Source organism: Cyprinus carpio, chromosome B5 (assembly GCF_018340385.1).
Source record: "Cyprinus carpio isolate SPL01 chromosome B5, ASM1834038v1, whole genome shotgun sequence".
Taxonomy (NCBI): domain Eukaryota; kingdom Metazoa; phylum Chordata; class Actinopteri; order Cypriniformes; family Cyprinidae; genus Cyprinus; species Cyprinus carpio.
This window is the reverse complement of record NC_056601.1, coordinates 7477204-7489730: the sequence shown is the minus strand read 5'-3', so window position 1 is coordinate 7489730 and position 12527 is coordinate 7477204. Positions and strand designations below refer to the sequence as shown.

Genomic DNA, 12527 nt, shown 5'->3' with positions numbered 1-12527 from the left:
GAGAGTAAGAAATAAGAAGTAGGAGTTGTTGTATTTCAGAGAAAGGACTTTAGTGGAAATTAGTGTATCATGAAAGATGTGGATGTAATCTTTTTGATTGATTTGTTCCATTTGAACTGGAACTGTGGTTTCAGCATCCACGTCGAATTCAGCCTCATTAGTAAATTTTGGGTCAAATGTCATAGTCCAATTTCCTGGAGAAATCTAAGAGTGGAGTTACTGACATTTGAAACTTAAAGTACAGAATCACATTAATTATAATGTGTACGGTTGGTTTACCTTTAAAATATACGTAAGTAGAAGGATCATCCTGGTATTAGCATCCAGGTCTTCAACAACTTTATCTATTTTCCCATGTGTTTTTTTTTTTACAACACCTCTTTCCAAATAGGCATTACATATAACAAATTGCCACTTTTCAGATAAGTATACATTCACTAGAGATCTACTGTTAGCAATGCCTGCCTGTCAGGACTCAATCAACTATGTCAAAAGACCTTGATAAAATGGTTCAGGTGTTTGATATGCATTAGAAATAATCTCAGCAGGAAGGTGAACCTCTAGAAGAAGGACTGAGTATTTATGTACTACATCAAACATGCAAACTGTAGAGTCAGCAAAATAATGGCACTACAGTTGTTTAAATCCCAGCCACCTTCTGGCTAATGTTGTCATGGCATCTTGAATGTCACTGGTTTTCCACTGGATTGACAAATTTTTAAATGAAGAGGATGTTGTAATTTTTTTTTTTTTTTTTTTTTTTTTTTTTGGGGTCAGTGATAAAGATCATGAATGGATGATCAAAACTCAAAGTATCCAATGGGCTGTAGGACATTGGTCTGAAATCAACCGTTGTCACTGCTGCTGCGGTGGTTCCTTTCTCATCTATATCCAGACTGGCCTTATGCAAAACCTTAAAGGTGAATCAGAGTGAGTCCTTTTAAAAATACTTTTTATATACTATAAAAAGTTAATTTTAAATGATAATAATTAGAAAGTGATCTAGACATTTTACCTTTGAAATGAGCATCCTTTCCTCTGAAATTCCTGTGATCTTTATAGATGGGAGTTTATCACTGATGGGAGCTTGTGGTGAAGTCTCTTGATTTCCGTGAACTACTGCACAAAAGCACAAATCCACAAATATATGATGTTCCTTTCCATGGTCTTGTTTGAGTGACCTGATGAAATTTAACAGAAACAATTTGCAACTTCTCATTGACAGAAATGCATCAAATGCTCAAGAAAAATGGTTCCTAATTCATTCACCCCCAGATTAATTGACAGATTAACAGATTTACTCTGTTTACTTTTTATTTTACTCAGCAGAGAAAACTAACTATTAACTACTAAGACTGGACTCAAATCAGTGCAGTGAATAAACGTTTGCAGTGTTTAACCACACTGATGACAGTTGATATGTACTAAATATATTTGACATCATTTTCAAACTCATCCCCTTTTCATTATATAGTATACTTTAGTATATCTTTTAATTACAAAATGTTGTATTTTACCAGCAAATATATATTTTGAGTATTCTGCTATTTAATTTTTTTTATTATTATTATTATTATTATTTTCATTTAGTCTTCATAACACAGTTCTACTTACCCCCTATAGTTGACATGCATAACCTGTATTATTATTATTATTATGAAAGAGGAGTAAAACCTGAGTGATAAATAAGAGATATTGATCCACTTACTGTTGAAATACACACAGATTACTGTGTAGGCTGGGTAAAGAGAAGGAAAGCCGTTGACCTTCAGTGTCAGCAAAATCCTTTTATTGAGAAAATGTGACCTGTATGTCACATTACGGTTAGATAACAGGCTTACAATGTTTAGAACAATTTTTTTTTAATTGATGACCAACTAAATTTCCAACAAGTGTCTTATTGAATAAATATAGCCAGACCACAGAGGTTTATGCAAAATATTAATTTGTATTACTTTTTAATTAACATATAAAAAAAAAATGCATTGATTTAAAAAAGACCAGTGGGCAGAAATTTAGCTCAAAGCTTTCTTCAAACAGCAAATCATCCTGTTATACGTATGATTACAAATTGAGACCAGCTGAGACCAGCACAGTTTAGGAATTTTTGTACTATTCTACACCAACTGTGTGGAGTATGAAAGTAATTGTAAGACTTAGGTTGTATTCCCTAATTTATTTATTTATTTTTTTAAACTTGATTTATTTTCCAATTAAGAAGTTAAGTTGCCACTTGGCAGATAAGTATGCATTCACCAGAGGTAACAGAAATACTAGGTCTCCAAGACCAGGGTTGAAGACCTCTAGAAGAAGAATCCAGTATCTCTGTCCAGTAATAATAGAAATATAATGGCACAACAGTTGTTTAAATCACGGCCACCTGCTGGCTAATTTTGTCATGACATCTAGAATGTCACATTACTGTTTTTCCGCAGGATTGACAACTTTTCCAAAGAAGAGGATGTTGTCGTTTTTTTGGTCAGTGATAAAAATCATGAATGGACGGTCAAAACTCAAAGTCTCCAATGGGCTGTAGATCTTAGGTCTGAGATCAACCCTTGTCACTGCTGCTGCGGTGGTTCCTTTCTCATCTATATCCAGACTGGCCTTATGCAAAACCTGAAAGTAAGTCCACAGTCCCACAGTGAGTCCTCTTTAAAAAAAAAAGTTTTTTTTTTTTTTTTTTAATAGTACATTAAAAATCTTCAGTTAATTTAAAATACTATTTTACCTTTGAAACTAGTATATTTTCCTCTGAAATTCCTGTGAAGTTGGCTCTATCTGTAAACATATCAGCCATTCCCATTCCTTTCAAAATTTCTTTCAGGGAATATGATGTTTTCAGAGAGAGCTTGGGGACATAGATGTCAGTTTCTCTGAAGGACAAAAGAAATCATTGACTGGTCTATATGGAGATATTGAACTTAAAAACATTTGAACATCAAAAAGCTTTTTGAATCAGCCAGGATAACCTTAGTTTTGATATACATTAAATAATTATGACAACCAACCTTTTTCTGACAGCTGTCCTCCACTTTTCAATGTGCTGTCTAGAGATGGCCATCTCCAGATCTTTGATCGTCTTAGCTGGCCTGTCAGTATCTGGTACAGCCAGAAACATGGAGAAAGAGTCGTTGTAGTCTAGACAGAGGACTTTAGAAGTGAGTTCGACATCATAATAAACTTTGAGGGATTTGTACTGGTGCATCATTTGTACTGGAACGGTGGTCTCAGCATCCACATGAAATCTACTTTGACGAGTCTTTCTTGAGTTAAATGGCATGTCCCATTTTCCTTTGGAAGAAAGAGTGACATTTTTAAAGGGATCTGAGACAATGGCATTGCCAGAATTACAAAAGTCATTGACTATTGTATAGGTGTGTGAGTTTACCTTTAAAATATATGTAAGTGAGAAGAAACATCAGAGTGTCAGATTCCAGATCATCAACAGCTTGGTCTATTTTCCCATGTGTTTTTTCCTTCACATACGTGTTAATTTTATCCAGTGTTTCTTTGACGCTGAAATCCACAGTGAAGCCGTCAGAGTGGTAAAACTCCTTTATCTCCTTTAAGAACTCAGGAAGGAGCTTTAATTTGTTGCTTGCATATAGAGCACTGCCGACATTAATGTCCACCCCTGTCCTCTGGTCGATTTCTTCCAGGAGACTGTGGAACATCTGGTGCATTTCTTCAGTGCTGAAGACCGAGCTGTTATGGCCGATGCCAGTGAGAAGCTGCTCTTTGGTTTCACCACCGGCTCCTAAAGACAGCTCAGAAAGGGCCATGGACACACTGAATGGAGAGAAGAAGATGTTCTTGGACTGATACTCTGGCATTTCTACAAGCCTCTTGTACAGGTGAAAAGCAAAATCATTGTTCATCTTTATCAATGATGGGAGTTTATCACTGATGGGAGGTTGTGGTGAAGTCTCTTGATTTCCATGAACTACTGCAAAAGCACAAATCCACAAATATATGATGTTCCTTTCCATGGTCTTGTTTGAGGGACCTGAAGAAATTTAACAGAAAATTTTTACATTTTATTGACAGAAATGCATCAAATGCTGAAGACAGTTTAACATGCTGACAAAGAAAAAATTGTTCCTAATTCATTCACCCCCATTTTCACTCTTTGTTGTTCTAACAGATCAACTTTACATTTTTATCAAACAATATCCTAAAGAGGTTAAAAAATGTATAATTTGTTAATAATTGTATGATTTATCTTGTGAACCTTTCCAGACTGCCGTGTATCTCTTTCCCCAAACTGGACTGAATTATAATGCCCATGTCCTCAAGTTTGATCATGAAACAACCTTTACTCTGTTTACTTTTTATTTTACTCAGCAGAGAAAACTAATTATTAACTACTAAGAATGGACTCAAATAAGTGCAGTGAATAAACGTTTGCAGTGTTTACCCACACTGATGACAGCTGATATGAACTAAATATATTTGACATCATTTTTAAACTCATCCCTTTTTCATTATATAGTATAATTTTAATTCCAAAAGTTGTATTTTACCAGCAAACGTGTATTTTGAGTATTCTGCTATTTAATGTTTTTATGATTATTATTATTTTAATTTAATCTTCATAAAACAGTTCTACTTACCCCCTATAGTTGACATGCATAACCTGTATTATTATTATTATGAAAGAGGAGTAAAACCTGGGTGCATGTCAATAAATGAGTGATAAATAAGAGATATTGATCCACTTACTGTTGAAATACATACAGATTACTGTGTAGGCTGGGTAAAGAGAAGGGAAGCCACTGACCTTCAGTGTCAGCAAAATCCCTTTTTTGAGAAAATGTGACCTGTATGTCACATTACAATAAGATGACAGGCTTGGAACAGTATTTATTTTTTTTAAATTGATGACCAACTATATTCCCAACAAGTGCTGTATTGAATAAATATAACCAGAACACAGAGGTTCATGCAAAATATTTATTAGGGGCCAAGCACCGAAGGTGCATAGGAACCTATGATAGCTTTCAGTCATGTGACCGGTTTGAAGACCTGGAGGGCAAAACATCCATAGGACTGCAGCACAAGCCTATCAATTTCACAGCTGCAAATATTTAGATCATCTCTCAAAAGAATAAAACAAAGGTATGTGAACAAAATGCAAGTTTTGGACATTTTTAATCCATAATATGCACACGCGGTAATATTTAAATCATTAAACATTGAGACAAACGTTGTTAAAACACTAAAAGTGCTTTAATAGATTTCAAACAGTAATATTAAAAGATCGAATTCAGTAATCACTATTTTAATGATGCATATTTTACATAGGCAATCAGATGAGGTCGGAATATGAATGCAATCTGCTTAATGGTTCAGTGTTTTCCTTATAATGGTTTTCTATGGGACACCATTTAACATGAAACTTTGCACATTGTGTTTATATTCTGGGTTCATATGCTTGCCTGTACAAAATATACATCATCAATAAGGTGTTTATGGAATTTCACCTTTTAAAGGGTTACTCCACCACAAAATAATAATTTTGTCATTAATCACTTACCCCCATGTCGTTCCAAACCCGTAAAAAGCTTACACATAAAAACAAAACAATTTAAGATATTTTGGATAAAAACAGGGAGGCTTGTGACAAAAACCCATAGACTGCCAAATAAACAACAGTGTCAAGGTCCAGAAAAGTATGAAAAGCATTGTCAGAATAGTCCAACTGCCATCAGTGGTTCAACCGTAACGTTATGAAGCGACAAGAGTACTTTTTGTACACGAAGAAAACAAGAATAATGACTTTATTCAACAATTCCTCTCCTCTGTGTCTCTCCAAATCAGCGTAGCGCCATTTTGACAAATCTGACTAGTACACAAGCGGCTTACACTCTTCTGTATCAGCCGCGCCACAAGGATATGTTTTTTTACATGTATTTATGCTTTGGTTTGAAAGCAAACATCGCATCGGCGCAGCGCGGCTGACACAGAAGAGCGTACGCCATCTGCGTACTGCTCAGAATTGCCAAGAGTCTGTGCCAGCCCATAGAACCGCTTGCGGAAAAGTTGTGAAATTTGGCACACTGATAGAGGACAGTCTCAATATTAACCAAAGCAAATTTGGAGTCTCTATCTCAAACTCGCTAGCGCCATCACTTGTCCAAATTTTCAAGTCAAGTCACCTTTATTTATATAGTCCTTTTAACAATACAGATTGTCAAAGCAACTGTACAGCATTAATTAGGAAAATAGTGTCAATAATGCAAAATGATGATCATAAACACTCATTTTTCAGTTAAAGGCAGTTCATTACTGAATTCAGTGATGTCATCATCCAGCTCAGTTCAGTTTAAATAGTAGCTGTGCAATCAAGTCAACGATATCGCTTGAAATGAAGTGTCCCCAACTAAGCAAGCCAGAGGCGACAGCGGCAAGGTTCAAAACTCTATCGGTGACAGAATGGAGAAAAAACCTTGGGAGAAACCAGGCTCAGTCGGGGGGCCAGTTCTCCTCTGGCCAGACGAAACCAGCAGTTCAATTCCAGGATGCAGGAAAGACACACTTTGCAAAGACTCAAATGGTTCCTGTGGTCTTGTCCCGGTGGCCGTCTAAGACAAGGTCTTTACAGGGTATCTGGGGCTCATCTATTTGTCCTGGCCTCTGCTGACTTTCGGGGCTGTAGAGGTCCTCTCTAGGTGCTGATCCACCATCTGGTCTGGATACGTACTGGATCTGGTGGCTACAGTGACCCCGGAATAAGAGAGAAACAGACTCATATTAGAGTAGATGTCACTCTTCAATGTAGCAAGTACATCGGGTGTTATGAGAAGTGTTCCCTGTTCCGGTTGACCTAATTAATGCAGCCTAAAAATCCTTTAACGAATTTGAATATTAGAAATGTGTTAGTGTGTTATGTATAAACCAGGTTAAAGAGATGGGTCTTTAATCTAGATTTAAACTGACAGAGTTTGTCTGCCTCCCGAACAATTTTAGGTAGGTTATTCCAGAGTTTGGGCACTAAATAGGAAAAGGATCTGCCGCCCGCAGTTGATTTTGATATTCTAGGTATTATCAAATTGCCACAGTTTTGAGAATGCAGTGGACATGGAGGACTGAAATGTAACAAGAGCTCATTCAAATACTGAGGTGCTAAACCATTCAGGGCTTTATAAGTAATAAGCAAGATTTTAAAATCTATATGATGTTTAATAGGTAGCCAGTGCAGTGTTGACAGGACCGGGCTAATACTTCCTGGTTCTAGTCAGAACTTTAGCTGCTGTATTTTGGACCAGCTGGAGTTTGTTTATTAAGCATGCAGAACAACCACCCAATAAAGCATTACAATAATCTAACCTTGAGGTCATAAACACATGGATTAACATTTCTGCATTTGACATTGAGAGCATACTGTAGGTCGTAATTTAGATATATTTTTGAGATGAAAAAATGCAGTTTTACAAATGCTAGAAACGTGGCTTTTTTAAGGAAAGATTGCTATCAAATAGCACACCTAGATTCCTAACTGATGACAAAGAATTGACAGAGCAGCCATCAAGTCTCAGACAGTGTTCTAGGTTATTACATGCAGAGTTTTTAGGACCTGTAATTTACAACTCTATTTTTTCAGAATTTAGCAGTAAGAAATTACTCGTCATCCAGTTTTTTATATCGACTATGTATACCGCTAGTTTTTCAAATTGGTATGTTTCGCCGGGCCACAAAGAAATATAGAGCTGAGTATCATCGGCATAACAGTGAAAGCTAACACCATGTTTCCTGATGATATCTCACAAGGGTAACATGTAAAGCGTGAGGAGTAACGGCCCTAGTACTGAGCCTTGAGGTACTTCATACTGCACTTGTGATCGATATGATAAATTAAATTAAATTTATGCATTTAGCAGACGCTTTTATCCAAAGCGACTTACAGTGCATTCTGGCTATCTATTTTTACCTATAATGATACCTCTTTATTCACTGCTACGAATTGATGGCAGTCATATAAGTACAATTTGAACCATGTTATTGCACTTTCATTAATGCCAACAAAGTTTTCTAGTCTATTCAGAAGAATGTTGTGGTCAATAGTGTCGAACGCACTGCTAAGATAATAGCACTAATAGAGAGACACAACCACAATCAGATGATAAGAACAGGTCATTTGTAACTCTAATAAGAGCTGTCTCAGTATTATGATACAAACTAAATGACTTCAAAGCCTCACAGATACCATTTTTCACTCATGTTTATGCTAATAACCTTTGCACCATGACGCAAAGAAGGAATATTCTTTTTTTTCTGAATCCTTGGCTCATGCTGAGTCGAATGAACACCAAAATTCAAAAATCGCAATGTTTCGTTTTTTCGCTGTTTTTAATTGTTTCGAAAAACCTACTTTTTCAAACTCATCCTAGACGGTTTGTCTGATTTCACCATAATTGACTCAGATCATCTTCAGACCATGCTGGCAAAAAGTTATGGAATTCAAGTAGAAAGAATTCAACGAAAAGCATGCAAAAATGGATCTGAGGCTGAATCTCCGCAACGGTTTGGCTTATTGAGACCAAACTTGGTGTGTGTTATAACAAGCATGACACTACCTGCAGTGTTTTGGTGCTGTGCCACCTAGTGGTAACGAGTTATGAAAAATGCATATTTTTGCTTATAACTTCTGAATAATTTGCCCAAAAATCACAAAACTGGTCTCTTTAGATTAGGTGTAGCATGCCAAGTTGAATGATACCCATTTTTTCCATGTCTCCTCCTCGACCGTTGGTCCGATTTTCACCAAAATCGAATCATATCATCATCAGACAGTGCTGACAAAAAGTTATGGATTTCTTGTTGATAGACAACACATTTTTTTGTATAGTGCCGCTACAAAGTTGACACATAATGCCAGATTATGTCTGAGGCTGTATATCTTGCAAAGCTTTGACATACTGACACCAAACTTTGTGTGTGCCATTGTTACTTCATACAGAACACACCACATCGATTTGATAACAGCACACCTATTGGTCAAAAGTGATAAGTCCTTAAATCATATTACGAGAAGTTGTGTTTATGATTTTTCAGCCATTTTGCTTAAAATCATCCTAAACTTGCTTTAATTACTGATTGTTGCAGTTGGTCTGATGCTCCATGCCATGCTTAGCTCCTCATTTTGCCTTTGCAGTGCTTTGCCACTTAATTGCTGCTTGCAGCTATATTATTTTTTATTACTTTTTGATTAGCATATATTAAAAAACATGCAGTGAATTAAAACAAGACCAGTGGGCAGTAGTTTAGCTCAAAGCTTTCTTCAAACAGCAAATCATCCTGTTTACGCATGATTACAAATTGAGACCAGCCGAGATTATTCAGGAGAGCCCTTTAGAATCACAGTTTAGGACTTTTTGTACAATTTTACTTATTTCACTAATTATTAGCTCTATTTCTATCCAGAGCTGGGTAATCCAATCAACAGACTCAGATATTAATTTTTACACGAACTGTGTGGAGTATGAAAGTAATTGTAATACATAGATTGTATCCCTTAATTTATTTATTTTAACTTGTTTATTTTTTTTTCAATTAAGAAGTTACAGTTATTACTTGGCAGATAAGTATACATTCACCAGAGGAAACAGAAATACTAGGTCTCCAAGAAAGACCCAAGACCTCCAGAAGAAGAATTGAGTATCTCTGTCCTATATTAATAGAAATATAATGGCACAACAGTTGTTTAAATCACAGCCACCTGCTGGCTAATGTTGTCATGACATTTTGAATGCCACATTACTGTTTTTCCGCCGGATTGACAACTTTTCCAAAGAAGAAGATGTTGTCATTTTTTTGGTCAGTGATAAAAATCATGAATGGACGGTCAAAACTCAAAGTATCCAATGGGCTGTAGGACATTGGTCTGAAATCAACCGTTGTCACTGCTGCTGCGGTGGTTCCTTTCTCATCTATATCCAGACTGGCCTTATGCAAAACCTGAAATAGAATCAGAGTGAGTCCTTTTAAAAATGACTTTTTTTTTTTTTATAGTACATTAAATATCTTCAGTTCATTTAAGATAGTATTTAAGAAAGTGATCTAGAAATTTTACCTTTGAAATAAGCATATTTTCCTCTGAAATTCCTGTGAAGTTGGCTCTATCTGAAAACATATCAGCCATTCCCATTCCTTTCAAAATATCTTTCAGGGAATATGTTGTTTTCAGAGAGAGCTTGGGGACAAAGATGTCAGTTTTTCTGAAGGACAAAAGAAATCATTGACTGGTCCATATGGAGATATTGAACTTAAAAACATTTGAACATCAAGTTGAATCAGCCAGGATAACCTTATTTGATATACAATAAATAATTATGACAACCAACCTTTTTCTGACAGCTGTCCTCCACTTTTCAATGTGCTGTCTAGAGATGGCCATCTCCAGATCTTTGATCGTCTTAGCTGGCCTGTCAGTATCTGGTACAGCCAGAAACATGGAGAAAGAGTCGTTGTAGTCTAGACAGAGGACTTTAGAATTGAGTTCGTCATCATAATAAACTTTGAGGGATTTGTACTGGTGCATCATTTGTACTGGAACGGTGGTCTCAGCATCCACATGAAATCTACTTTGACTGGTCTTGCTTGGGTTAAATGGCATGTCCCATTTTCCTTTGGAAGAAAGAGTGACATTTTTAAAGGGATCTGAGACAATGGCATTGCCAGAATTACAAAAGTCATTGACTATTGTATAGGTGTGTGAGTTTACCTTTAAAATATATGTAAGTGAGAAGAAACATCAGAGTGTCAGATTCCAGATCATCAACAGCTTGGTCTATTTTCCCATGTGTTTTTTCCTTCACATACATGTTAATTTTATCCAGTGTTTCTTTGACGCTGAAATCCACAGTGAAGCCATCAGAGTGGTAAAACTCCTTTATCTCCTTTAAGAACTCAGGAAGGACCTTTAATTTGTCGCTTGCATATAAAGCACTGCCGACATCAATGTCCACCCCTGTCCTCTGGTCGATTTCTTCCAGGAGACTGTGGAACATCTGGTGCATTTCTTCAGTGCTGAAGACCGAGCTGTTATGGCCGATGCCACTGAGAAGCTGCTCTTTGGTTTCACCACCGGCTCCTAAACACAGCTCAGAAAGGGCCATGGACACACTGAAGGGAGAGAAGAAGATGTTCTTGGACTGATACTCTGGCATTTCTACAAGCCTCTTGTACAGGTGAAAAGCAAAATCATTGTTCATCTTTATCAATGATGGGAGTTTATCACTGATGGGAGGTTGTGGTGAAGTCTCTTGATTTCCATGAACTACTGCAAAAGCACAAATCCACAAATATATGATGTTCCTTTCCATGATTCCTTTTCAAGATGAGCCAACAGATGAATTTAGGCCCTGAGGAAATTTAACAGAAAGAACTTTACAACATTACGTTAACACAGAGATGCAGCAAAATCCATAAACTTCAACAGATCAGTGTTACACTAAACAAATGATCTATATTACTGTTTTCCAGTTTTCTGACAGATAAAATTTACGCATTTATCAAGTCCTTTGTATATAATTGTGAACACAAATTTCCCACCTGTCCAGGCAGCTGCAGTCTCTTTCCTCAAGCTGGACTGGATTATAAAGCCAACAGTTTGTCCTTAAGTTTGATCAGAAACCAACCTTTACTCTGTTTACTTATTTGTTTAGTAGAAAATGCTACAATTATTAACTGCAAAGAGTAAACAGTACATTGACCAGAAGGTCTCTAACTCATGATAGTATATGTACTACAGATCATAGAAGTACTACTGAAGCAAATGCAAATATTTTTCATTTATAGTGAACAACGATGCAAAGTTTTAAGATAAATGAACATTTGGTAACAAACAAGACAATAATCTTCCATTTTTCTAACACAGTCCTTTGTTCTCATAACACCTGGTTTTCTTGTGCAAGAAGCAGAGTACAGAGTGCATTTCCAGAAAATGATAAAGATGATCTTCTAATAATTGAAATGCCCAGTTATCACTTAGTAGACAAAAAAAAAAAAAAAAAAAAAAAAACATGTGATGGCCATCCTATGTTCAGCCACAGCAAAATATTTTTATTGAAAAGATGTGATAGTTACATAACCAAAGGAAGATAAACAATCAGAATAACAACATAGCCAATTTTGCCATGCAGTTTGATTTTTTTTCCCGTTCATTTTGATGTTTTGATTGTAAAATTATTTCACACTAATAATACAATAAGAATTTGTAATATTTGCAGCACTTCACACTATACTTCTGTAACATTCGTGAATGCATTCAGTATATTTTCTTTACAGCATTTATCAATCATTGTTAATTAAAATTCATAAATGCAATATTGGTCATTAGTGCATTATTAGTTCACAATGCATTATGAACTAATAATATTAAAGGGGTCATATGATGTTGCTAAAAAGAACATTATTTTGTGTATTTGGTGTAATGCAATGTGTTTATGCGTTTCCACATAATGTACATTATTGTTGCTCCTCTATGCCCCGCCTTTCTGAAATGCGTTGATTTTTACAAAGCT

The 12527-nt window shown here is 36.0% G+C and overlaps 2 protein-coding genes across 3 annotated transcripts; both read right to left on the bottom strand.

Annotated features, from left to right (window-relative positions):
* Positions 1-703: 703 nt before the first annotated feature.
* Positions 704-11789, bottom strand: LOC109063183 (corticosteroid-binding globulin-like). 2 transcript variants are annotated; one of them, XM_042724012.1, is made up of 5 exons: positions 11557-11789; positions 10727-11366; positions 10347-10629; positions 10076-10220; positions 704-913 (listed from the first exon to the last, which is right to left on the bottom strand). In XM_042724012.1, exons 2-5 carry the CDS (start codon positions 11325-11327, stop codon positions 719-721), a joined length of 1224 nt encoding a protein of 407 aa, XP_042579946.1. In that variant the 5' UTR covers positions 11328-11366; positions 11557-11789; the 3' UTR covers positions 704-718. The 2 variants fall into 2 exon arrangements, with proteins under 2 accessions (XP_042579946.1, XP_018935808.2); XM_019080263.2 differs by lacking the exon at positions 704-913 and adding an exon at positions 9509-9960.
* LOC122137442 (corticosteroid-binding globulin-like) lies at positions 1768-4323 on the bottom strand. The gene is made up of 5 exons (XM_042724013.1): positions 4235-4323; positions 3392-4009; positions 3012-3294; positions 2732-2876; positions 1768-2619 (listed from the first exon to the last, which is right to left on the bottom strand). Exons 2-5 carry the CDS (start codon positions 3990-3992, stop codon positions 2419-2421), a joined length of 1230 nt encoding a protein of 409 aa, XP_042579947.1. The 5' UTR covers positions 3993-4009; positions 4235-4323; the 3' UTR covers positions 1768-2418.
* Positions 11790-12527: the final 738 nt, after the last annotated feature.